This window comes from Acanthaster planci, linkage group LG19 (genome assembly GCF_054643075.1).
Source record: "Acanthaster planci isolate LZ-2023a linkage group LG19, COTS_SCS, whole genome shotgun sequence".
Taxonomy (NCBI): domain Eukaryota; kingdom Metazoa; phylum Echinodermata; class Asteroidea; order Valvatida; family Acanthasteridae; genus Acanthaster; species Acanthaster planci.
In genome coordinates, this window is record NC_141795.1 from 7,631,400 (window position 1) to 7,659,187 (window position 27,788).

At 40.2% G+C, this 27,788-nt stretch overlaps 1 protein-coding gene across 2 annotated transcripts; it reads left to right on the forward strand.

The window, feature by feature from the left end:
- On the forward strand, window positions 1-27,524 carry zcchc24 (zinc finger CCHC-type containing 24). Of its 2 annotated transcripts, none has more exons than XM_022231753.2 (6): window positions 1-648; window positions 8,005-8,130; window positions 8,784-8,813; window positions 10,379-10,543; window positions 20,694-20,858; window positions 21,987-27,524. In XM_022231753.2, the coding sequence occupies exons 1-6, from the start codon at window positions 328-330 to the stop codon at window positions 22,098-22,100; spliced, it is 921 nt and encodes a 306-aa protein (XP_022087445.1). In that variant the 5' UTR covers window positions 1-327; the 3' UTR covers window positions 22,101-27,524. The 2 variants fall into 2 exon arrangements, with proteins under 2 accessions (XP_022087445.1, XP_022087446.1); XM_022231754.2 differs by having other exon boundaries at window positions 8-648; window positions 20,694-20,896.
- The last annotated feature ends 264 nt before the right edge of the window (window positions 27,525-27,788 follow it).

The window sequence follows — 27,788 nt, forward strand, 5'->3', positions numbered from 1 at the left end:
CGGAGCTGGGTCGGCTAGAGCTGATGATGAGCTGTGCGCGACGTTCATTGGCTGTCGCCTTGATTGGCATCCCATGCTAGGAATTTGATGTCCATGTCACTTCTGAGGGTCATAATCATTTTCCAAACCCGAGAGAGAGAGAGAGAGAGAGTCTGTGTAGTCGTTACGGAATACACCAGGGCCTGTCTGCACCCCCGGAGTACTATACAAGCTGTTTGGATGAAGAGTTAGTTCAGCAATTTTTGGGGGTAGAGAAGTTTTTTTTTCTTGGGGGGTTCGAGAGGCTTAGCCGTCTGGCGTAAAGTGCTGTTTGGCGATCGAGGTTGAATGAGGCACACGGACGCGGCGGGCTTGACTGGCAACATGGCGGAGATTTCCTCCATGGGCACAGTGGACATGAACGCGACCAACATGGCCAATTCGGCAGTGTTCGCACCCGGTTCCACGCAGCAGCTCTTCAACAACTGGATGGCCTACTGGCCGCAAATACAGCAGCAGCAACAACAGCAGCAGCAACAGGACCAGCAAGGGAACACCGTGCCGACTGGATCGAAGAGCGGGCACCACGGGCTCCCCAACGGACTCAACTCCACAGCGGCCGATCAACTCGGCCTGTCCGGGACGTGGTCCGAGAAATACATCCAAGAGGTTTGTACCCATTACAAAACCTTGTACCATTCACATATCCATCTCTTTGAAATTGTACTAGGTGACTGTAACTCTTATTCGATCATGCCGATCATGCCGACGGTGTTAGGAAATTCTTTTGTTTGTTGGTTTACCTTAAAAAACATTTCACGCAAACATGTTTTTTAATTTTTATAATTTGATTTTAAATTGAGCTTTCTGTGCGAACAACATATGGTATTTTTCATGTGCTTTCACCATGCCATGACTGTGGTCAGTTTTATTTTCGTTCATTTTTTGACCGTGTTTCTCAAAAATTTATGTGATCCAAGTTTGCACGTAGCTTTTAAACATGTTTAAACAGATTTAGGTTTACAATTAATTGCTTTGTTTGCAGAATTTTGACGTTCACATGGATAAGAAATTTTCTAACAATTTTCACAATTGTTTTGGTTTATGCTTGTACTTTTGACGATGGACCTTTCTTTTAACTTTTAAGTTCATGTTTTCGTAACATGCGAGTTTTTTTTAACCGTCAGGTGTTGGGGAATTGGGGTGAAACACAGTGTTCCCGATAAGAAACGCACATTACGAATTAATTTCCAGATATTGATTTCTGAAGGATTTCTACGTACGATTGTGCTGCGTTTGTTTAAATATTGACCCTAATAATTCTGACTCAAACATTCTCGAGCGAGAGATAAAGAATGCTGGTACTTAAGACGTTTTTCCCTGGAAGAGCACACAGTGTTCATGGTGTTTGCGAGTCGCAGCGTGAATAAGCGGCCATTGCAGCCGGCTGGCTCCCGCTGGGGTGACTGGCTCGACGCGCTAGACACGCCGCGTGGCAGTGCCTTTGCGTGATGGCTCTTCCTTCCGCACTGCGGAATTCCTGACTCAAAGTTCACTCACTGTAAACCATATTTATGGCACAGGATCCTCTTAACTATATGAATCATTCAGATGTGCTAGTTAAAACCTTTTTAAAGACACACATTCCACCAAAATTACGACAAATTTGAATATTTTATTTTCGAACCGACTAACATGACCAACGTATTTCTGGGTGCCAACCTGTCAACAGTAGCCGGACGCGGCCGCGGTATTGACTCGGCTCGGCGTGTGTCAGAAGAGGTTGAGCAACGAATCTCGGCTCATCCGAACTCACTTCTTCGAAAGTTGAAATCGGCTTTTAGGCTGCTTGACCACGGCTCAAATTCACCACTATTCCTTTTATCCGTGCTTTAACACTGTGCATTTATTCAGGGGTTTTGTGCATATTAAACCGTGGCACCGATTTCCTTCTTGCGGCGGGACGTAGACAGGTCAGGAAGAATAAAAACCATAATACTCGTTTTCCTGTTTACGATGCTGCGTGTGGATTATGCAGACATGACATCCATCGTTTATCTTGGGCTCTAAACATCCACGAGTTGAATAAGTGAGACTGTGTTAAAGACGTAGACTTGTTTACCGGAAGTCTCATCAATTGCGCGAATATATATTTAGAAAACAAAAACCATTTCTGAAGTAAGCCTGCCGCAAGAGCCGTTTTAATACAAATGCATGTTTGTTATGTTCGTGTTTCTAAGGATCACCAGACTTTTCTTAAGTTGGCGGTACTTTTCGCAGTCCTACTAGGAGGTGTCAATTTCACGGGCTGTTTGTCCAATCAAAGGACCAACAAAAGCCGCCCCACGCGCTCTACTGATTAAAGTACCTCAGATATCAACCTGCAACTTAACAAATCGTTGCCCATTGTTGGTCCCTTTGAGTACGCCCTCCCCCTTTTGTGAGCGGCTTCTCGTGTTCAACGAGGCGATTTCTTTTCATCTTTTGTTGATTCCCCGCTACTAAACTGCCGTTAATCTGTTGGGTAAACTGCCTTTTGACCCTTGGTAAACTGACTGACAAGTAATTGGCTAGATTATACTCGAAAGTTGTTGGTGTTGGGTTGTGGAGAGGCTGACTTAGTGACGATTCAGCTTGATTTAGCTGTTGACTGTAAATGTAAAACCCTTGCAAGTTGTAAGTAGTTCTTTTGCACTCAGAGGTATTTTCTGGCTTCGATTTGCTTTCAAGATGTCTCAGCATTTTACCCTTTGACTTGAGGGGGTTAGAGACCTCTCTTTTGCCGGTCAGTGAACCTGACCTGACTCAGTTCAAAGGAATGTGCTGAAGTCTGCTAAATCAGACAGAAAATTAACGATGACTCCCAAACTCTTGAGATGGGCACTGACAGTGATAGATGGTTGGAACCCTCTGCTGATCTAGGAACTGGGGGAAAATGCTTCCTATAAAAGCTTGAGTCTGTATGCTTTCTGTGTAATGTGTAAAGTAAAAGTGTAGTAAGTAGTAAGACAGCTTTAGCATTTCCTTCAAAACATCATCAACCGCACTGGACATTAGTCTTGAACTTGACCACGAGCGGTTGAATTGAAAAACTATTCTGAAAAACTCAGTGCCCTTTTTAAATGAATTGGGAAATGCACTTGTGTAAAAAGGCTAATATTTTCATACTTTCTGCAGTTGGTATCCTACGTTAACAGAGAATGCAGTTTAAGAATAGGCCTGATGTTTTTACACTGTCTGTGATATCATTATTGCATTCTGTGTGGCCTCAAGATTCAATGGGACATGTGGACTAGGGTGTATTTTGAGGGAAATGCAGGCATAGATCAGCTGGCAGTGGCATGGCGAGGGTTCAGTTAGCATTCGCTGATGACTTTGGTCAGGCAACCGGTGCACGGCTCTTCTACTCATTCTTGGATTCCGACCAAGAATTTGGCAAATCTTTCCCTGAGAATGCCAGGAGGAGCGTTGCCTGCTCGGCAAGCAAAAAAGTCCCCAAACTCTCCTCCTTCATGGATTTGGAAAATACATAAAGAGAGGCCACAGTATTATAAGTAACTAACCCCATCATGGTAATGTCAACTGGAGAAGGTCGTCCTGGTTAATGGGTTTTCCATTTGCTTGGTTGTTTTCATACAGGGGGGACTGTGGATCTACTGTTTCGGGAGAGAGAGCTCAGTTGTCTGGGGTGGGGGGGTAGGGGAGCTGTGATGATTAGAGCCACATGGCTTTGACAACACTCAGGGATAACACCAGACAGGGACAGCCCTGAAAAGTCTGATGCCAGGAATGTCTGAATTACTGGACTATAGTATTATCACAGAGTCAAGCGTGGGCAGTTTCCTCTGTCAGCCAACTTCCTTAAGTTTTTCACCCATTTTCTTGCTATTACATGTTGAAAACATGGCCCTTAGCTTAACTCGTGTCAATTATGGATTCTGCGTCTGTATTCTTTCTGAGACAGCAGCATGGTTGTCTTACTGAAAATCACTCTGAGGAAATATTTGCTCACGACTGAAACAAGGGACAGGACTGATTCCACTTAAATTTAAAACTTGACTGTATATGCAGATTTCTCTCCAATTTCCACTAGATTTGGTCTTTTTCAAACTCAACATTTCAGTCAAGTTTAAAGGTTAGTTTATTTGCTGATTGGTTTAGTCATAAATCCTTCAAGAATTTAAAGAAGGGAACGCATAGGATCAGATTGAAGAAATGATAATGAATATAAAGTCCTGCCTTTTGCGAAATGAATTTTAAAAACAACTTTCTTTGAATCACCATGTCGCATTTTCTTAACGGGAAATCAACCTCGGTTGTCTGGGTGGTGTTGATTGGAATGCAGTCTAAATGCTGAAATGGTTTCCTGACCTTTCTTTGACCTTGACACATGGAATTGATTATCTAATAAAAGTTGTTCACCACTGATATGTTCCTTCCCAAATTCTTTATATCAGGTTTTATTGCAAGTTGTTATTCTAAAACTTAAGGTGCAGCTGCATAAAAAGCCTGTACAAATAAGTTTTCTGGTTTTTTTTTTAGCCAAACTTGAATTTTTGTTCAGATTCCAAAGAAATTTCAGGGAGCCGGGATCAGGGTTGAACAAAACAGTGTTTTTCTTGTCCACCAGTAGTGGTATGTACATAAAGGATATGATGTGTGTTGGACCATAGAGTAGAGGTTTCGTTGAACCCAAACAAAGAGGATAATAGATATCGGCGATGTGTAGGTGTGGAAACACTTGAAGTTTGTCGTCAAAATAGTGCCTGGAGACTGGTCCCAGAGTTCCATTTCCTTGGGGTTTTTCTACCCACTAACGTGACCCCTTGCATGGCATGGAAGTCCAGACATCCGTTTTGAAATTGGATCAAACTTGGAAATTCGGCCTGCAGCTGTGTACTTCATATGAACATGAACAGCCAATTTACCAAAGACAAAAGGGCCAAGTACATGTAGAATGGAATGTATGTGAACATTTGCATGTAGAGAAGTGCACACTTCCATCATACCCATTTCGTTAAGACATCTTTTGTGGCTTGCTGTTCAAGAAAGCATGATTTGGAGGATTAAAAAACAACCATCCAGTGAAGAAATGTGATCAGGATAGGGTAGTTTTTTAACCACTATGTTTGTTGTTGGACTTGGTACATGCACATGTAAATGTACGTTGTACATGTACATTTATGCTCGTCTGCCCCTACCCTAATATTCATCCAGGTATATTACAAGGGAAACAGCTAAATTCGTTCAGGTAAAAGAAAAAGCGGAGCCTGACAGATTGTTCCGTTACCGTACATTTTTCTGTAAACGTGGACAAAAACGGTATGTTGCTACAAGCAACTACACTGTTGTCAGGTTTCAAGTCATATTTGATTTACAAGTGCATAAACCACCTGAACCTGAATATGGGAAATGCAGAACACGACGCACAAAACCGAGGACAAAATGAGTATTATACAGTAGTACAGTATTTAGAAGGATTAGGCCATCTTTTCAGACATGCATAGCACTAATAAACGAGCAAGTTTTCAGCGTAGCACTTTTCAAAGACACCGGCTTTTCATTTGATAACGCTGCTTTCAACCACTCACTAAATGGTCCCCAATTGCTTACATCAACTTAGCCCATTGAAAATGCTACAAGTCTTTTGTGCAACATGCACATGTTAAGTTAACCAACCTCTGTAAAAAAAAAAGTGTTAGACATGTTCCTATGTTGAAATTTAAAAACAGAGTTTCATTGCCAGCATGTAACCGAATAGGATTTGAAATTTCAGTTTCACCGATGAGCCACATTGCACAACTGAGTTGAAATTTATTATGAGTATTAGTTAAGAAATAACACTTTTTATTTCCCCATTTGCCCCTGTAAATTATCTGTGTTACATCTGAACATTTTTCCCATGGTTTGTTAGGAAACGCTGAATATTTGTTCCAGATTCATTTGGTGATGAGCTTAATTGCCTGTGTGTGTATGAAGCAAACCAAGATGGCCGCCATGCATGTATGACCTAGTATCCCTTTTATTCTTGTGGCTGCATACAGCAGCCCATGTTCTGATCACTGATGATGTAATGTGATTCCTGTGACTCATATTTTGTCTCCAGGATCGTGGACCTTAAAATAGACCTCGCACTTCCAATTTTTAAATGTCAGGAATACATGTGGGCGTTCCGATTGCACTTTCCAAGAAGTGACCGGTGGACCTCAGACAAGGTCTTTTTTAAATTTTTGTGGATATATTAGTCAATAGTGCTACAAAAATCACTAAGATTCCCTGATGAATATTGACGCAGTGTGTTGTTCTTTCAAATGTTGCTAATGTACATAGCATATATATTGGCATCTCCCACATTTCAGCAGAGACAACCCTGTCAATGTCCAAAAGATAACTCAACTTGAACTTCAAGTTACAAGCCCTTCAGCAGAAAAAAAGCCCCCCTGTAAGAGGAACTGTTCATTGGTTTATTAAAAGTTGACCCCTTGGACCCCTGTCATCAGTTGTATACATTAAGGGATGGTTGCCATGGAAATGTAGGCCAAGTTTGACTGCACCATGTGAGGGGCAGAATTAATGGGACAAGGGCAGGGTTAGAGGAGAGAGATCTTCATTCATAGTAAATTTTTGTTTCTTGGAAGAGAGTGCAAGTAACTGTGTAGTTTTCAGATTGTGTTTTGGACACTGCCAAAGCCGCATCACTGGAAAACGAGAATTACAAACCACAGTATGATTGTTAAGTAGGCCTGTATCCATAGTCTCTATAGTTTGATCATGCGGCTTTGTGCCTAGAGACTTTATGATGGAATTTTGCAAAGACTTTGTGAAATGCCTAACAGAAAATTATAAAAAAAAATTGTAAAACTTCATCCTGAGTCAATTACTTTGTATGTAAAATGATTGTAAAACGGTTTGAAGATAGTACTCTTTAAATTGTAACCTTTAACATTTTTTGATGTTTTACCTGATCAGCAGTTACTTGCTGGCCAACATGTAACTACAAATTGTCATTTGTGTTATAAGTTATTGTCTTTCTGGATGTACCTATCTTGAGAGGCACCTGTTCTGTTAGCAAACAAAATGAGACTGACTTTTTCATAAGATTCATTTTCTGTCAGTCCAGGCTTGGGTCAACAGCAACCTTCATGTGGAATCATATTTGAGCTCTTGAACCCGAACTGGAATAGGGCTGTGTGGAATATCCAATTAACCAAATATTGGATCGATTGTTGAATATTTGAATATTATTTTTCAAATTTTAATAATTGAATGCAAAATTATGAAAAGGAAGAAAAAATCTTTTTTGTTTTAAATGAGAAAACTTGCTCTTTGGAGGCTTACCTCAAGCAGATTCAAATGAAAAGCATCAGAAATATTACGATTTTAAAAGTGAATATTCATTAAACAATCTAAAGGAAAAGAAATTTTCAACAGGGCAAGAAGTCTTTTTCATCTCTTAAATCTTGCTCATTCATGGCGGGAGAAACTCCTAGATGTGAGAAGCTATTATATTGAACATAATGTACAATTGTGTGGGTTATTGCCACTGGTTTTGTATCTGGTTTTGTTCTTCAACAAATTGCCGGTTGGCACGAATGAATATTTGGATATTCGATCAAATTGAAGGTTGAAATATTTGAACAGTGAATCATTTGAATTGACTCAGCCCTAAACTGGAAATTGGGACTTGTTCTAATGCAGGAACTGACTTTCCATGGGGACCTGGTCTGATTCCAAACAGTGAACTTTTGATTCGCCAATGATACCAATTTTCTCTCTTCTATCTCAGTTGTTTGTTGCCAGGTTTGATTCCAGACTGTAACTCAGTTTTTCAGTTGGAACTGGAGTCACCTACATCTACATAATTTCAAATCTCTTTTCATCTAAAATTAGAATTTAGAGTGTCTTCTACATGTATTCTCTTCCTAGTGACGTATCTAAGTTAAACATTAAGGCTATATTTTTCGATTGATTTTTATAGTCAAACCTCTGTCAAAAGTGTTTTTATTATCTCTGGCATTTTTGCAGAACCCGGACATCTCAAGCCAGTTGTCGGACTTCCTGTTGATGCAGAATGGAGAGCATCCTTACAACTCGGCGAGACACTCTCAGAGACTTGAGGAGGTGGCCAGCTTTGCGTTCCGAAACAACAAGGTAAGATGTGACTGCCCGTTAACGGAGGAAAAACATGAGATCAAACAAATTCAAAACATGAGAATGTTGCAAAAAATAGTGAGTGTAGTTCAGCATGATAAAAATGACCAGATGATACCCTAATTTTCTTAAATTTTGTCACATACAAATTTGCATACATGTACATCTGTCAATGTTAACTCAATAATGACTTTTAGAAGATATCTGTGTCATTGAATATGCCATTCTAAAAATGTATATTAAAAAAAATGAAATAAACAATGAGAACATTTATAATTTTGGTGTCGTAATTCCAAGGCAAACCAATTTGTATGTTACGAACCTCAAATTTAGTTTCCCAGAGCCCAATGCCCTCATTATATTTATGTCTGCATGGGTTTGATTTATGCTGTGGATGCTTGCAATGCTGACCTGCTCGTTGATTTCCCAAGCTGTCCGAAAGCGAAACCTTGAGTTTTATTGCCCAGGAATCCAGATGTAACATGGACAGTAAAGACCATTATCTGCGAGACATTTGTCTAGAGTCTAAACCACCAAGTAATCTGCAGAATGTTTTTCCTTATTCGTTTTCAAAATAAAAGGGAGGGGGAAGGAAATGCCGCCAGACTATTTGTAGTGGTGTTATCAATGTTTGTCCTTATGATTTCTTACAGAACCAGATCCCAAGCTCACTGCAAACCATGGTAAATATACAGAAACTTAATGTGAGATGTTGAGGATTGGACGTGTTTTGTATAAAATGAGTCTGGCATTGATAAGCTTTTCCTCCAACTGTTGGGAAAAATCCCTGTTTTAAAAGTGAAGGCTTTTAAAAGTGAAAGTGTTGTTTTTCAGTACTATATCACTGGTTTGCAGACAGCGGCAGAACATCGGAAATGCAGCAGAACTTAGAGAAACAGTGCATGACATTTTTTTCAGAATCACTATTTGTGCAGGTTACAAATGTAAAAAAACTCTTCTTTGTTGTGTGAAACCTTTTAAAATTTTTAAGTGCACTTCAACCATTAAAAATTGACCCAGCTTTTCCAGACTTAAAAAAATCCAGGGAGGCACTGGTCAGTTCACGATTTAACGTTCAAATTTTGAACCCCAAATTTGCTCTTTGAAAATATACAATGTACCTGAGCTAACATTGCTTACTGGCTGATTGTGCCCATTTGCCACATCTGCGTAAAGATACAAAAAGTCCCCCAAAACTATGAAAATAGCAAAACAAAAATTGAAAACAAGTTATTTGAAACCTAACTGTGGAATTTCAAGGATTTCAGTAAAACATTTCTATCACGTTATCCCTTTAACCTTCTACATGCACATGTAAAATGGGGTTATTGTTAAGAACCAACCAAATACACTCTTGGGTTAATAAAAAAGAGATGAGTTGGAAGCCCAGATTATAGTTTCAGCAAATGTTTTGGAATTTGTGGGGGGAGAAAGAATTTTTTCGGAATGAAATTGAAACTTACTGACTCAGCGCAGTCAACATTCTTTCGTAACTAAGAAAAGTTTAGTTGAGGACAACATGAAAATTGTGAAATATAGGTATGAAAGCTAACTTTGATGGCCAAGGAGGAAGTTGAGAGAGGAAAGGAAAGGTATACTTAGTAATCTAGGAGCAGTAGGAAAATGAGAAATGACTGTCAGCTGGTTTGATACTTGGGGAAAACCAAACCACCTGGTGTAATTCCCTGTCTCAAGTCAGGACTGAAATTGGAGAGTGATTGAATGGATGGCTGGATTTCCAAGGACATTCCTGACCCAACTGATGAAAAAAGCCCCATGAAGCAATGGCCAATCAAGGGGCCCAGACTTTGTCCAGATATCAGTGGAAGGGGGTTTGTAAACAACTTGATTGGTTGGCATGGTTGAAGTAAACAATCTCCCTGTAAATCTTGCAAGTTTGGTTATTGGACAACAAGCAGGCTTAATCAGGTCTGTGGCCACCTACTTCATACTTGATTAAACTTGAGGTATTTAGCATCTGGGAACATTGGAAACATTAAGTTTTTGGAAGAAGATAAGAAATAACTCATGAAAAACTTATAGCACTTTGTATGGAACCATGGACTAAGGTCCCCATGGTTTAACCACATGTATGTTAATTTATTAAGTTTTGCAAGTCTTTCAAAACAGCTTCAGAAACGGCATAGATTTGTACATGTAAACTTGAAAGTGTCAATTTTGTCAACTTATAGCAAGGTAACCAAATTTCATTGATAAGTATTGCAACTTTTGATTGATGTTTCCACAGAGCAAGATGATGACGTCGCCCTATGGCAGCATTGGCGACATTGCTGACCAGTTCAGTGATCTCTCACTGTCGCCGATTGACCGCAAAATGGGGCGGAGACCGCCCCCCACTTATCTCTGCCACCTTTGCTTCAACAAGGGCCACTACATCAAAGACTGCCCTCAGGTATGCACTGGCCAATTGGGACCATTTCTCACTGAAGCATTTTGAGACTTGAGAAAAAATATTGGATTATTATCCAGTGGCTCCCCAACTGTAGAGCTTGTATCTGGAGTTTCTTTTCTGCTTTCCCATTTTAATTAATTAAGGTTTGAAAACAAGTGTATCGAGAATCTTCTTTGGAATCCTTTCTTTGCCTGCACCTTACGCATGCTGTCTTTGAAATCATGCCAGATTTGATAAGATTAGATTAAAGGGACCATCCATGTTATTGGTCAGTTTCCAATACATACAAATGCATGCTGGGGGAGGTGATAAAAGACTGTATTTTGAAACCTCGGAAATGACAAAAAAAGCTGTCGTTATCTCCTTATCTTAGCCCTTGGGGAGGGGGAGAAGGCTCCGAGAAAAGTGTACACTTTTGGAAAATGACAGGAAATAAATGCATGGTTTTCTCAAGAAATTTGGAAGAAGAGGTGTGCGAAAAGTTCTGAACGCCCATTAATGGCAGAGCCAGGAACTGCATGCTAGTTGGAAGTGGAAAAATAGGTCGTCTAAGCGTACAGCGTACCTTAGACAAGTCATACATAGAGATTGTCCTAAAAAATTACCCAGGTGTTCTATGAGGAAGAGACATAGATTGGAAATAACTTGCAAGTTAATCCCACTTCTCAGGACATGGCATTGATGAATTTTGTTTTTCCACGAACCATTTGTCATATCTGAATTTGCAATCTTTTAAGCCCACAGAATGTTAATTTTGTCCTTTCCATATAAATTACCACATGCACATTAGGGCTGTGCCGAATATTTGAATATTCAACTGATTATCAAATATTTGGTCATTATTTTTCGAAATTTGAATATTTGAGTGCTAAATTCAGGAAAAAGAAGGGAGAATTTCCTGTTTTAAATGAGAAAAATCTCGCTGTGGAAGCTAGTTTCAAGTAGATTCCAGAAACTAAGGCGGCTGTTAACCCAACAGTCCGGTGTAGAATCCATCCTAAAATATGGAAACAGCCTTTCAACAAGAACATATTAATGTGCCAAGATAGTAGTCTTTGTAATAATGGTGAATTGATGCAAACTTCGTTGAAATATGTTGAAACCTTTATAGCAGAATTTCAACTTCAAATGAAAGTGAGAAGCTGTTATAGTGAGTGTTATGTACAATTGTGTGCATTATTTCGGCTGATTATGTGTATGGTTTGTTCATTAACAATCTGCCAGCAGGTACGAACGAATATTCAATGAGTTTGAATATTCGAATAGTTAATTATTCGATTTGAGTCGGCCCTACTGTACATTTAAGTTCTGATTTGTTGTTATTGAAGTTGACCCCTTTTTCTCCTCTAAACAGTGAAGTATAATAATTGAAAATGGTGAACTGTTGATGGCCTGCACATTTTCAAAACAATGGCTGATCCACTGCCTGTTGTCTGTCTCACAAGCCCAGTGTCTGGGCAGTCACAAGCCCAGTGTCTGGGCAGTCGTAGGGGACGGGGAATTCCCACTGTAGCCGGTGTTCAGGAGTCACCTGATTGAAAATAGCTATGTCGATCGCCATCTTTCCAAAGGGGCCCGATCTTATCACGTATCATGTATTATCAATGTGACTTCCTGGGAAGGAGTTCCCCCTGTTTGACTCTCTGCGCCGGATGCATTCACTTTCCGTTTTGAGGCTGAGTCTGACTTCCTCTCGGCCCGAGATCCCTGTATGTAGACTGAGTCACGTTACCTGAGCGTGCCTGTGTGCATGCAGACAACTGGCTTAAACACATCGACCCTATACATATTTGCTTGACAATGCTTCCGATGATTTTTCATTTTGGTGTTCAAGAGTTAAGTTTCTTGCCCATCGGAAGTATCCCCCCTGCAGAAGGAGTTTAGAATAGAAAAAGTGTTGGGACACTCATGGGACACCATCCTTTCGTTTTGATATCCTGAATCAATTGAGGTTTGTAGTCCTCAAGAAATAATATAACCTATTGTGACTCTGAAAGTCACTTTGAGGTCATGATGAGATATGAAGATCATTTCAAAATCTTCTCATTGAAGCATTTAAGTCAGTATGGTTTTAGTCTATTCAGAAAGTACTGGTGAGCCTTGCTGTGCTGTCTGACAGATAACTTTGAAGTTGATGCATAGTTAATAAAACGAACTTCAAAGAGAGAACGGGTAAACGGTAAACTTTAAATGAACATGAATGCTGCAAAGAGTGATACCTCAAGGTTCCTTGTACTTGAAAAAATTTGCCACAGTCAAAAAGCAATCTACTTTAAATCCTGGGTCAAAAGTCAAAGGCTAAAAATACCTGTCCCTCCTCAAAATGTCATCTTGAAAAGCAGCCTCCAATGACGGGAATTGACTTCCAGAAGTGGAGCCCCTGAGCAATTAGGAATGCACTTTAAGTCATTGATGTAATTAGCATCTCACCCCAGCTCCTGCTTTCTGCCCCCCCCCCACAGCTGGCAGAGCTTCAACTGTTAACTGATGATCTTGCCCACTTCCTGCCTATCTAATTAGGTGCTAACCTTCTGGTGGGAACTTATTATGACAAGGCAGACCCTACCCTAATCTAAATGTGTGCACTGAAGGTGATAACCTGTTTATAGAAACAATTGGCTGGGGATTTTAAAGTTGTTGTTTAAGTGATTGGTAAAGCATGACAGTAGTTGTAGCATTTTGAATCAAGCTCAGAGGGTAGAAAGCTAGACCATGGAGGAAGGAGTGGCCCCTCTGGCTAGACATAGACATTCCAGTATTACATGTAAGAGAACTTTTGCCACTGAGCATGAAAAATATACCGCTCAAGGAATTACAAAGTTTGAGAATCCATAAGTCAAGGCCCCTGACCTCTATTCCTTCATGTACATGTATGTACACGTGTGATTTGAGATACTTGCAACTGTCAGTAAGAAGCTATTTTGTCATGAATTGAATTTGTTGTTTGTGTGATTAATTAGAATATCCTCAGTTTTTGATCCTCATATAACGTTGAACAGTCAGTGGCAAGTGAGACTTATTCAGTTACTTTTGATCAATGTTTGAAGGAATCTCACTTGATAAAAACTTAACAGTGGGGGAGTTTCCGAAAGTCTACTTTCCCACGTGAAAACGTTTTCCTGGGAAATTGTCCTTCCCCCCATCCAGATGATAATAAACAGCTGCAGCCAAACTGACAGACTTAATGCCGGGCCTGTAAACATTAAAAACTGGTTTCGATAGGAGGGGAAACTGGATGAAAAATCTCTTGGCAAGATTGGCCCAATTCCAAGCCAGCTTCCCTTAAAAGGTTTGAGTTCAAGAGGCCATCTTGTCAAGGCTCTTACTTATTGAGAAACAGCAGGTCCCTCACTCAAGATGTAGGGCAGCTTTATTTCTCTGTGGCAAATGTAATCTCTTTCCTGTGTTGAGAATCCTTTATTTGGCATAAACAGGTACAAGAACCTTCATGTCACCTTACGTTTGAAAGTAGGTGGCGTTTTGTCCAGGCAAAGCAGCTTTGATTATTCCTGGCCCTCAAGTATGATCTTCGCATTTTGTCTTCCATATTTGTCTTCTTTTCAAATGCTTGCCCGTAAAATGAACGTGCCTCAGTATTTCGCTTAATAGAATAAGAGTGATATTCAAGGTTTTTCAGAGCTACAAGTAAGAATGCAAAAGCTTTTAAAGATCATCTGTCTCCATCACAGTTGTGACATGTTCCGCATGTCTTGTTTGTTAGTCATCAAGTTTGAGCAATCTCAGAGCTATGTACAGTGTACAAGTACCAGTCAGGCAGCACTAATTTTTTTTTCCACTTTCAAGTGTAGGAACTTTTTCCTAGCATCCATGTTCACCCTCCCCCATCAAATTAGTCTTCCTGGGAACTGTCACTCACTGAACTGGGTAACCCTGGGCCACTGTACATCCCAAACTGAAGTTGACAGTCACCAAATCTCTTAATGAAAGGATCTCCAGATAACAAGCTGTAATTGACTGTGAAAAACAGCTAACCACTGGTGGAGACCCTACAACTAATTAGCTATAAACAACTGTCAAGAGGAGTTCCTAGCCCCTAGGATTTCTCAAAGGAGAGGATGAGACCTGGTAATTATGGGTTGAAAGTGTTGAAAGAGGGGAAAACTTGAATAGGGTGGTGGTAATTTGATATGGGGTTGATCATCATTTCCTGTAAGGCCATCATAACATCCTGTTTGGAGGTTGGTAAACAGACCAGGATGGAGAGGTGGTCCTGCTCCCCAGTTGGTAGCAGGGAAATACTAAAGAGGATACAAATGGGAGAAATTATTGCCAAAAATTTCTAGGGTTGTGTAATGCATTCATGTCATTAAGGACAAAGTGTTCATGACGTTTTGCATATTGTAGGTACGTGAGGGCCTCTCTGGTGTGTCAGAGATGATAACGCATAAATGTAACTTTAAAAAAATCAACTTCAAAGTCTTTCAAATGTCTCTAAAAAGGTGTGATTGTTGAACTTGCCAGGATGGAGATAAAGACTGGCTTGTCCATGGGGTGTCATCTTCATCAAATTAAAGCTGTGTTTCAGCCAAACTCCAAATTTTGGTCTACTTTGTTTGGCTGTGGGTGGTATCCCTGCTCTATTTGCAGTAATTGATAACAACTTTCATGGTGAACCCACCCATTACCCAAGGAGCAACAATGAAACCATTGTTGCATTTCTTGGAGCAGAGGCAAGGAGTTGAGGAGTTGACATTTCCTTAGAGATCTGGCAGCAATCATCAACTGTCATTTGGGGTTGGGGTTAGTTAATGCTGATGGGATTTATCAGTTTCTGGATGGGGCATAGAGCCAAGAATTGGTGAAGGTGAGAATCTGGTTGTAGACGGTCTGGGACAACTCCCTAGGGACAGGAGGGACAGGCATGGTGGCGAAGCTTGGCCCTTCTAGGAGGAAAACACTTACTGAATGAGATCCATTGTTCCTCTACTAGTTCCAAGTAGGGATAGACCAATCTGCTCTTGCATATGTTTTGAATCACCGTTGTCTGGTGTGAAATTAGCACCGATGAACTGACATGTAAACATTCAAAACCCATCACCCATACTCAACAATTTGCAGGACTAAGCTGTATGGCGAGGAGAACTTTAGGCAAAACCGAATCAATCAGTGCATTGATTAACAACTTGCCCAGATTGAGACCAGTCAAATACAATGTGTATTCAGTGACATTTTAGCCCGTATCCTGCTTTCACTGTGAAAGTGTTTTCTGTGCATTACAGTTTGCCTTGTGTGTCTATTTGGTCCCCTGCGTATGTGTTATGGCCTTGTGGAATTGCTGATATGTATTCATGTGTTTGGCAGTCCTTGTCTTTTAGGGGAGGTCTGGTCCGTCTGTGAGTCCTATCATGCACCATAGGTCTGACCCTAAGACCTGTTACATGTAGGTCAGATGATTGAATTAACTGTTGTTTCTGTTTGCAAGTCCAATGCCTTGTACTTTAGTCCGACAATGAAATGTTATTTTTGTCCAGAGTCTGATGCTTCTGACGCCTCGTTAGTCCAACGTCAGACTTACGAGGCGTCAGAGCTGCCGTGTGATCCAGAATACATGAGCCTGCTGCCTCGTTATTGCCATGCTTCATAGGGTAATTTTGAAATTCCAGACTCAGGAGGCTTCGGACTTACAATAAAGCCCCATTCATAGATATTCTTCTTCTCATGTATCACTAGTGTATGTAGAGCAAGAAAATAGGTGTCCAAGATGCATGACAGCCCGCAATGTACTCGTGGACCGCAGAGTGCACAAATCCAGTCCAATTTTGCACTGAAACTGAACTTGTAATTTTCAGGCATCAATTTGACTGACTGAAAAAGATGGCATTAAAGCTTGAAGTTTTTTAAGCAGGTCCTAATTTCCTGCTCAGATTCCAAATTAAAAAAAAATTGACCCCGTGTTAGGACTTCATTTATAACCCATTAGCCTCTATGTTATACAGATGTATCTCAGGCCAAAAGATTCTGCTACTGGTACTTTGTTTTTTTACCAAAGGAAATCTGATAGGGCAGGTAACCACTGAAGCCTATCTCATCAATTAGCATGTCTGAAATTGGACTCTACCATTTCTAATCAGGAAGATATTCTCTTGATAGGCTCCTCCCCCAGAGTGATCTGTTCACTCTGATTGGTGGAGATATCCCAGTCACTAGATCAGAGGTCATCAAATGAAGGCCATGTGGTCTATCATAACTCCTGCTCCATTCAACTGCTGTTTGTGTTCTGATGAAACACAGACAAGTCTTCAATCAATACTTACAAACTCAACTTAAACTTGAGAAGTGTGCCCAATTTTGTTTGTCCTTTCTGTTTTGGAGGCAGATCACCAGAGTTGCATAAATAGATATTAGTTACTCCAGACTTTCTGAGATATTTTGGACTAGCAACTTTTATCCAGAAACTGTAGTTCTTTGGCCTATCTGAAAAGTATAATATTACTTATTAATATGTACCACTCAATATTAACTGAAAACTATCCGCCTTGAGAGCAGAAGCACCCCCCTCCTTGGTCTAGAGTTTCTCATTTTTTGGTAGCGATGCATCCCAGACATATGCATTTCATAGTCATTCGTGAACCAACGAAGTGCGGTTTGGTACCAAAGAGCCTCTGTTGCTAAGAAAATAGCACCTTCTCTTGGTCCAGCTCGAGGCCAATACTTCCTGAACTCTGCCAACTGTTCACTGCTGTGCTACACGAGTTAAATTTTTTGGATTTTTCGTTTTTAAATATTTAAAACGTGAATGTTTTACTCAGTTTGCACAGACAGCTGCCGAAAGTTCTTTCATAAACATACAACCAAGAGATATAGATTGGTAACATATATCCCAAAATTATGAAGAATTTGCTGTTGCATCTGTTGCAATGACACAGAAAGGTGTGAGTTCTAAATTTAGTTGTTACATAAATACAGTTAAATATTTTAGTAGCATGCCAAGTCTTAAACATGTAGCTGTCATTCCCAATAATTTATGTTTGTCTTGGCGGGTCATGCTTTATCACAGGTATCCCTGCATGAGGAAATGCAATTATATCCTGTCTTGATGAATGATGGGCGATGGTTTTTGAATATGTTGCCAAAAAAGCCACATCTTGTGCTTCATAAATTCTTTTACAAAAAGATATGAAATGAATTTGCTGTTTTACTTTCGCTGTACACTTTGCATTTTTTCTGTAATGCTTCGCATGATTTGAAAAAAAACCCCAGAGTGACTTTTTTGTGAAACGTTGGCACAAAACAGTCGTCTGAAAAGCAGGAACCAGCAGGGGTCCGAGACACACTGCTGGTAGTTGAGTTTGTTGCTGTGGTTACCGGCTCTCTGAACTGGCAGCTGACGGGCCTCTGCCTGGCAGGGCTCACCAGATGTTGGCCTGGTTGATAGAAAAGCCAGGCTTTGGCTTTGCCAATGACTCGGGAGAAAAGAGAGAGTTTTTTTGGAAGATTAGTTATGGCCTGGTCTCCTTGATTCGGTCGCGCTGTGTGTGCCCCCGCGGGTATGGTAGCATTTAATAGTACCACAGATTCTGCGGGTTGTTTACCAAGAAAATGTTGTTAAAGGTGCCAACAGAACTAACCACAAGACAGTTTCGATAAATGATATTTGGTGACCACTCTGAGTAAATGCTGTTTCAGTTCTTGTTTCATCCCTTCCCTGTACAACGGTGCTGCTTTTGCTTGAGTCATCGAGTTTCTCTGTTGAAAACATTGTTTTTAGTTAACTCAGAAAATTGGGTGTTTCAGAGATGTATAACATTTCACAGGTGACACAAAACTGAATTGCAAGACTCATGGAATGGCACAGATACCTTATATGTGTTTCATTCTAGACATTTTCATCAAATAAAGTTTGATTATTCTGTTGTAGTTGTTGACATTGTGAATATTTACGGATTTGGCTAAAATCCAGTAAAACACTGCCATCACTGCTCAGCATAGTTTGAGAAAACACTCACTGAGCATTTAGCTAAAAGCCTTTTGCCCTATGGAGCCCATTTATGTTGAAAGGTGTTGATCACGTGTGTGAAGCATTAATGCATGAGGTTTTGGGTCTACTGTTAGGACCGAAATTTTTGCTGGCTCAAAAGATTCTGTATTCCCAGTAGAGGGATTGAGAAACCTGTTCCCACAAATGTCAGGCCCGGCAACTGTCGTTGGAGTAAGAAAGTCGCATGTCTCTGAGGTAATTGATGGAAGTACAAGATGGCCGGATTAGCAATTCCAGATCAGTGTGTGCATGTTCCAAGTTCTCCCCCTGAGGTTTTGCAGGGTCAGATATGCCTGGTGTTTTGAAACCTTGACAAAAATTTGTGACTTGATTCAAAAAGCACAAGTGTAAACATGCAGGTTAAGACAGTTCTTTGGGTCCACTTACAGTAAAAGGGCGCACTGAATTCTAACAGTTCTTTTATGCGTACTTTCTTTTTTTTTTACATCGTATTCAAAATTGGTGTTGTAATATTTAGAATGGAAATTCCTGATATTAGAAAATGTACAAATTTGTAAATATTGACTTGAAAAACTATTTGGTTGATTATCAATAGTGTAGGCATACCAATTGGTAAATGGTACCTCTGGAGTTATGCAAGTCACAACATTTTTGCTCCTAGTGTTGTTAAGATATATGGTTCAGTTAATATTAAGAAAGAAACTTTTTCTGTAAATAATCTGGAAAATGCCACTCCAGAGCTTTGTCCGCCCTGGACTTTATTTTCCGAGGATTTTACCGAGCCGATGGGGAAATGAAAAATGGGCAAATTTTACCACCGTCCGCACTTGGACTTTCAACATGGGGACTTTTACCAAGACGCATGGGAAAAGTAACCGAGCTGTCACTATAATGGCACATGAGGGCACTGCTTTGCATGAACTTTCGTGTTCACCCTTTGACCCAAGCATCTTTTACTAATTTCCAGTTGTGACAGGTCCTCCAATGATACATTGGTGGCCCCAATTAAACTTCCAATTGTTTCAGTACTAATATCTGCCATCATTCAAGAGATTCGAGAGCACGAAATCACTGCACAGCAACCAGAATTAAGCTTCGCGGTGTGTACGTGTACGTACGTCACGCGGACGCTTGCAATGAACATGCGCGGGGCTCGTGTGCGCCTGACTTTGCCAGTAAACCGGATGTACGCTTTCCTAAGCTGCTTTTACCTACTCGCACTGTCCGCACTGGACTTTCTGTCTCGGGAAAAGTGTCTCAGGAATTCTTCCTGGCCAGAAGTTGGCCGGTAAAAATTCCCGCGTGGCTCGGGACAAGTAACCGAGAGGAAGTCTTCCGGGGACGTCCGCACTGGACTTAAAATGGGCAAAGCACCCATCGTCTCGTTAAGTTTGCCCAAAAAAGTCCAGTGCAAACAGGGCTTAACAGTATGTTAATTCTGTGCAAGTTACATTATGCAAGGAATTTTACTTGAGAAAGCATCCCCTACAGGTTATGTGCTAATAGTGTAGGCTGTACATGTAATGAACGATAGAGTGTAGTGGTAAGACTTATTCCTTAGGTGAAAGATTAAGTGTTCTATTCCACAAAATAAAGCCAAATAGAATTGGACATTCAGTGGCTTACTGAATGAAATCTTCTTTCCATTCCACGAATGTGAAATACTTGAATAAATCCTCTGTGTGCACAAGTTGTGCTTCCACTCTCTCAACTTGGCATAAAAGCATGATTAGAGTTTGAGTTTTCACTATTACTGAGCTGCGACCCACCAATCATATAATTGGGGTTCATGAGGGTGTGGTTTAATTCACACAGGGTCCCCATGGTCTTGAAAAATCCCCCAACTCCTGGAAAAGTCATGGAGTCAAGATCATGCAAGAGTTATTTTCGATGGGCGGCTTTTTGATGTGGCAAGGGAGTAATGATATCTTTACAGGCTATGACCTTGTCAGTCAAGTGGCTGCGGCAGTCTTCCAGTTAATAATACCAACCAACTTTTCCCTGCAAAATAACTTTCAACATCATGGAAAATTTCATATTTTAGTTCTGGGAAGTCCTGAAAAAGTCATGGAATTTGGTGTTCAGATATCTGGGGGAAACCACATACACGATATGGAGTGATGAAAAACTGGAGCAATATTCATTCAACCCCAGTTAATTGGTTAATCTATTTTGTCTCCCATGCTGCAGGCTCGCCCCAAGGGGGAGGGACTGACGCCCTACCAAGGCAAGAAGCGCTGCTTTGGCGAGTACAAGTGCCCCAAGTGCAAGCGGAAGTGGATGAGCGGCAACAGTTGGGCCAACATGGGCCAGGAGTGCATCAAGTGCCACATCAACGTCTACCCACACAAGCAGGTGCGTTTGAGTTGGAAAGACCGCTTCTAAAAGTCTAGGTGAGGCATAGTCATCTGATTTTGGCCATTTCACCCTTTCATCGGGGGGGGGGGAGTATATGGGTGGATCTATACACTCCTATCTCTTCTAGCTACATGTAGGATGGATTCGTCACACCTTCAGGCTGGGATTTGTGGGCAAATCCAAAGCCATGTTGGGGGAGGGGGGCAAAATTTGGAGGGGGCGGGAACAAACATTTTTTTATTTCCTCATGTCATCTGAGGCTTAAATCAAGGCAATTTTACATGCTTTGGAGGAAAAAGGAAATGATATACCCTCCAAATATTGCCTGATCCATTCTGTTTAAAATGACAATGAACTGACAATGAGCGTGACCATTTCCAATCATGGATGATAATCTCTTTTTGTATTCACTGATGGCAGTGTTTATGACTGTATTTTTGTCAAGGCGAAGCATATGCTGCTTTGGCGATGTACATGTATGTGGAAGCACCGCTCCGCATTTGTGTCTGGGCCCAGTCAAATTGTAGCTCAAGCTTAATACTGCCCTTAATGTCTTCATCAGGGATAAGGCGCATCCCTCAGGCCACATCTTTCATGGGTCCAGTGTGGAGTAACCAGATACATGTGGGGATCCACTCTGTTACCATATGGTACCATTTTACATCCATCTCTAAATGATATAATAATTTATTCAAAGCGACCCCAAGAGTGCTATCATTTACATTGATATCAGTTTCATAATTGTCTTCCAGCATATGTGTTGCTGCATTTAATTATGCACCTTTTTATGCTCATGCTCAGTGCCACACAAACACAACTCGGCTCTGTCATGAAATTTTCCTCTAATTATCATTGCGGGAGCATACATGTAAGTATTGTGTGCTTTGAAGCAGTTATCCTGGGAGGTGGATCATTTTTAACTGTCCTTGACAGGGGGATAAGTAGGAGTTGATACTGTTTGAAAACTGGAGAGAGGATTTCAGCGAAAGCTCTCCATTCAACAAATATGCGCTTTCAACATCATATACCAGTAGTGTGTCTGCACTTGTTGGCACTGGTAGATATAAGTCGAAACAAAATACAATCAGTGGAAAGGTAATGGGTTCGCTTTTCTTGTGACAACAGCGCCCTCTAGAGAAGCCAGACGGTCTGGACGTCTCTGACCAAAGCAAGGAGCATCCGCAACACCTCTGCGAGAAGTGCAAGGCGCTGGGCTACTACTGCCGTCGCGTCCAGTAGGTCGCCTACCACCTCTTCCCCGGTCCCCCCCTCCCCCCCCCCAAAGGATTTGACGTCTCTTCTGTTTCACTCACAGGCCCACAGAGAGACCATTTCCAGTTGAAACATCACTGCGAAACCTCTTGTAATCACGGCACACATTGTACAGCCAGCTCTTAATATGAACAGCACCCATACCGTAACCTACTGCTACTAAAGGGAAATTTGTGCATGTCAAATCTACTTTAGGGGAATTATGCCATTAGTCTGTATTTCAATTCTGGCAATAACTAGGTTCTTGTTGTTATCACAAGGCTGATCCCAGCAAACTGTTTGCAACAAGCATTGACTGTGTTTTGGTACAAGGTGGAAGACTTGTATTTGATAAATGTGTTTATGTGTAATTCTGATTTGGAATCTGATGTATTTTTTTTTCTGGGTTCACGGTTGATAATTGATGTCCCACTTTCTTCTGCCTTGACCCTGTGAGTGGTTTGCCTAGCAAGGGTTTGAGAGTTGTTATGCTCAGCATGGAAACATTTTTGTTAAGCAAAAAAAAAAGTCTTCAGCTAAGATTTTGATGCACTTTGTAGCAGCTGCATGAATCTTGTGGGGGGTGCAGTGGTTGTTTCTCAGGATTTGGGAATCCACATCATCCAAAAGGGATGTGTATGCTCTGTAACTAACTGAAGGGGTTTGCTAGTTTCAATTGTATGAAGAGCCCTTCTATATTGCTGACAAACAAAAGCAATTGGAATTTCCCGGCCGGTAGTCAATTTGTGTTTCAGTGACGTCAAAAACCCGTCATGGTCAATTGGAAGCATTTTCAAGCCTTCTTTAACTTCTTGTAGCCTAGCAAGAGCAGAATGCCTTTTTTGGAAGTAGATCTTGTGGCATGCTGTATCATCCAATGAATTTCTTGGGTTTTTGAAGGCTCACTTGAAAAGATTCTTAATGCCAGAACTGATTCTGATTCACAAATAACTGATTTTTTCTCAAGACTTTATCATTGTTTATTCATAATGGAAACTTCCTGGCTGTTATTGTGCATTTCTACTTCGTTGCTGCTCTCTTCCAAAACTGGCATCATCTGATGCAAAGACCGTCTTCTGAAACTGAACAAATGAAGAGTTTGGGCTTTCATGGGCATATATCCTGTGCGCCCAAACTGGGCTCGAGTTTTGGCCTGATCCGTTTCTCACAAAACTCTCAACTTAAACAGAACCTCAAAATGCAGTTGATTTGAGTTATGTAGGTTGTTAACGAAATATTTTTTGTTTTACAACAAAAAATATGAAAGTTGTGAGAAACTTTTCTTGTGTTGGTGTAGCGCCTTGCTTCTTGCCTTGTGTATATATAGGTGTATATAGTGCCCATGGTTTGTTTTTGACCAATGCTACACGCTCAACATGCATTTCACAAATCATCACCAACCCCTCAATGAAGAAAATCAGTCAGTAAAAACCGGTGTGCGTTTTAAAGAATGGACAGTCAGTCTTATGAGGTTTGATGATTTTTAACTAACAAAAATTCAAAAATTTGATTTTAAAAGCTTTTGTGCTAGGCGGCTTTGTACAGGTAGAAGTCAGTGTGATTGTAGTAGAGTTAGGTTGACTTGTGTTTGTAAACAGTTCTAATCAGCACTATTTTTGTGAGATTTGTGTTATTCAGAATTTTTTATGAATTGTTTATGATGCAAGAGGAACATTGATGAAATCAAAATAAGGGCTTTTTATGAGGTTTTTAGTCAAGAAGTACAGAGATCTTTGAAGAGTCGGATTTGAAGACCACATCGACCTGACGGGAGTGTTTATTGGAGTAAATTGCATCTTCACTGTCTGTTGAACATTATTTCTCAGCCCAACAGGTTACCAGCCAATGTGCTCTGTGATGTCTGCTGCCCTTGGCAGGTACCCAGCTAAGGTTTTGCTTTGCACATCGCACCAAAATTGTTATACATGTGGGTAGCTCTACTAAGTTGGGCCAGGGCCCTGCTTGCCCAAGACACGGCCACAAACCGGTATAGATAATGTCCAAACATGTTGATCATGTTTTGAATCATTCTCTGTCAGAGTTCTTTAAATCAAGTTTGTGTGGTTTTCAGCTCCGACAACTGTCGCCTTCTTCACCAGGGCTGGTATCAAGTTTTTCCCAGTGATAGGGAAACTTTCTGTCAATTCATCACGTTATATCATTCACTGGCTTTTATTTGGAAATGAAATCGATCACAAATGTGAAATCGGTGTGGAATGTATCATTTGTGGAACATTTGCCTCACAGTCAGTGGAAAAACAAACATATACAAATGTAGTGAATTTAGCATTGATTCATTTGGCTAGTTTTAGAGCGTTTCTGTCACCAATGTTGTATAAATTGAGTAAAAACCCTTGTGGTTCATTGTCACGTAACATTCATGCCTATGTATTCGCCGTTTATTTTTAAGTCTAATCAGTATCAACAAGCTTAAAATTAGAAAAACTTTTTTGTTTTTAGATTCGACATTGGCTTTAATATTTTTCAAATTGTATGCATATATTGTTCCAAAAGAAGGTACATGTATTTTGTAGTGCAAGTCGCACCAACATTTCTTTCCTAATGCTTTCCTCTGTAAGCCGTACTGGTACTTGATTTTTGAAGGAGTTTTTATCGATGGAGATTTTTTTTCAGTGGAACTTAATTCAAGCTCCGTTTATTTAGGGGCAAGTTAGGAGAGTTGGTTTCTTATCTATATACAGTCAGAATTTTCCACTAATATTTAATAAGTTGGGTTATGTGTGTATATTATATGAGTGTTACAATTTTTTCTTCTTATTTCTGTAGGATACAATAATGTGTGTATTTTAGCTCTCTGTTCTGATATTACTAAAAAAGAAAAAAAAAGTCAAGATTTATGGATATTTTTTTCCTGGAAACAAGACAAAGGGATATATGTATAAATAGTTAGTGCTAGTGGCTTTTTCAATGACAATGAAGTGTTTTCATTATAAAATTATTGTCATGACACCTTCGATGTTGTTGTTCTCACTTAAAATGGTGGTTTGTTTGATATATTTCATGTATATTTGTCGTACGTGCACATGTGTGTGTAGTTGAGCTTGAATGGCTTTGGTAAGTTGGGAGGGTCAATGAAAAATGCATGTACCTTAGCAATACACCCATAAAACTGTTTTACAGTTTCACGACCAGCCCAAAACGATATTTCCGGGGTACTGATTTTTTTCCCTATTATTTATAAGGAGTTTTGCCGAATATCCACCACATCCGTTCAAAAAGGAACACTCATTGGCAGCAAAAAGTGCATTTCTCGGCCAGTTTTGTTATTCTCGTATCATGACACTTGCTTTAAAGACTCCTTGGTTTGGGCGAATCAAGTTTGCGTCTAATGTTGTGAAGATTTTAGACTTAATATTTCATGGACGCGATCATAATAATGAAACCTGTGGCCAGCTTCAGCATGGAAAACTGGTTCTTATGGAGAAGTTAAAAAGACACTCAATTCTTTACATAAGGGACTTTTTTCCGAGTTAAAACTGGTAAATGTGGGACAGCCATATTTCAGTGGTTGACTTTTTCTTGAATTCCGAAAATCTCGGGAAAGATTTTATTTTTAATTTTGTACCGTGCATGCAGTAGGCTTTAATGATTTATGAAGTAGGCCTGCATGTTCATTGATTTCATTGATGGGATTTCGGCCAGTCGGCCTGTATTTTGTTTCTCTCGATTTGAGGTTAAAAGGCGAGATATTTCAGTGTTTGCATTGCGATGTGTTTTTAAACATCTTGTAATTGCCAGCGGATGCCAATTGTTTGCCAATATCAAAATGTAGACACCAAATTTCTTCATGACTTGATCAAGTTATAGTTTGTAATTGATACAGATTCTCGTAGTAGAGATGTAGTTTGTGTCATGTTGTTTATCCGAGTTATTAGAGTAAATTTCATTGACAAGTTTACCGTATGTACATTTAGAATGAGCATTTGATAAAAGAATGTTAATATTTTTCTGTATCTAAGTACGATGTAGCGTTTTATGCGAGACACATCAGTGGGTATGTGTTTGTATTCTTACGAAAACTAGTCAACTCAACCGTGAGATTGGGGATGATGAGAGCCACCCCTGCTTCCAGAATAGTGTGTCTTGAAACAGTGATTTTTATCTTAACGTTTGGGATGTACTATTTGTGTTCTGTGGCGTGTTTGGAGGGGTGTTGTTGTGCTTCTTCTTTTCTTCGGATTGGGTTTAAAGTAGTTCAACTGCCGTCTGTTATATGCAGGGTATATTTGCTGTTTATAATTATATAGCCGACACCATGATTGAAAATAATTATTCATGATTATAAATTGTTATGCAAAACGAATCATGCGAAGACTTTTGGAGTTATATTATGCTGTTTTGGATAGTTCCAAACGGTCGTTTTTAACATGATATTTGAGTATAATGTCTTGCCATGTGCATACTATTGAAGGATTGCGGTGTTTACTCTATATATTTTGTTGCGTCACTAACTTTGCACTTATGGGAAGTTTTTTACACGTTTGTAAGTCGAATTCACGAAAGAAGTACATGTATAACTATTTTTTCGCATGGATGTTCACATTGTGGAGTAAAGATGTAATTGTTTTTTTTTTTTCAGAAATGGCTTTGAAACTATTTTTCTCACGTAGAATAGGAACTTGTAGGTAATTTCTGAAGGGCAAAAATCATGGCAGTACCGTAACAACAAGTGAAAGTCGAGCATGTTGTGGCATTTTGAGTGAAATTAGGTCTTCCAAAAAGCCATTGATGGTGCATATAAGTCAAATAACTTTATTTTACGTTGGTTACTCAAATCATGATCACAAGTGTAGAGTAAATCTGTTGCGTAGATCTGCTGCGTAATTCCATGATTTTCGTCGGTGTCACCGTCACTGCATTAAGTCAAGTGCAGGAAACCAGGCCTTGCTACATGCATACATGCATAAATTCATTATTTCTGAGGGTTACTAGAACCAAAGGAGCAAAATAGGTAGAATACTATCATGTCAGAACCTCACAGTCATAAAATCCAGGCCCAATTAATCGTCTCCGTCGTGTGACAGTTTGATTGAATTGCTCACGAGCTGGGGAACTGCGGCCGAATATCAATACCAGAAACAAGACATAAATCTCTCCCGGCCCGAATTTATGAACTTGATGAGTGATGGCCGGCAACGGTTGTTCAAGTTCTTTGCATATACAATGTAGTTATTGATAATAATGTACATGTACCCTACGTGTACACTGTACATGTATAATATGCACGTGGCACCATACTATTAATCATATCCTACCAATAATGTGCTATATACATACAGTAGCCTATGTAAGAATATGTCAAGTCGTAATGTAAAGCCGAGCTACATGTATACTAGGCAACCATGCGAATTAAACTAATAAAGTGAGAAAGAGCTTCGCCTTGTAATGCGAGTACATGTACGAGCGGTGTCGTTAGTTTTGCACGTGGGCTTTGTGGCTAGTTGTTCAGTTCCTTTTGGTTGTGGTGGTGGGAGGGGCGGATCCGGGGGGGCATCCCCGGCCAACCAAAGATTAAGTGTCTTAATGGAGGTTATTCTATATGGACAGCCATTTTGTTAAGGAAATTGTTTCAGTGTAGCTGCTTAATCGTGACTCGTGCGATCAGTTAAAAGTTCACTGGGGACGCTGCTTGTTTTGCCCCCCCGGGTCAGGATC

Coding starts and splice junctions, on each gene's coding strand:
- zcchc24 (XM_022231753.2), top strand. CDS start 328: ATGAGGCACACGGACGCGGCGGGCTTGACTGGCAACATGGCGGAGATT. Junction 649..8,004: donor CCGAGAAATACATCCAAGAG/GTTTGTACCCAT, acceptor GCATTTTTGCAG/AACCCGGACATCTCAAGCCA. Junction 8,814..10,378: donor CAAGCTCACTGCAAACCATG/GTAAATATACAG, acceptor ATGTTTCCACAG/AGCAAGATGATGACGTCGCC.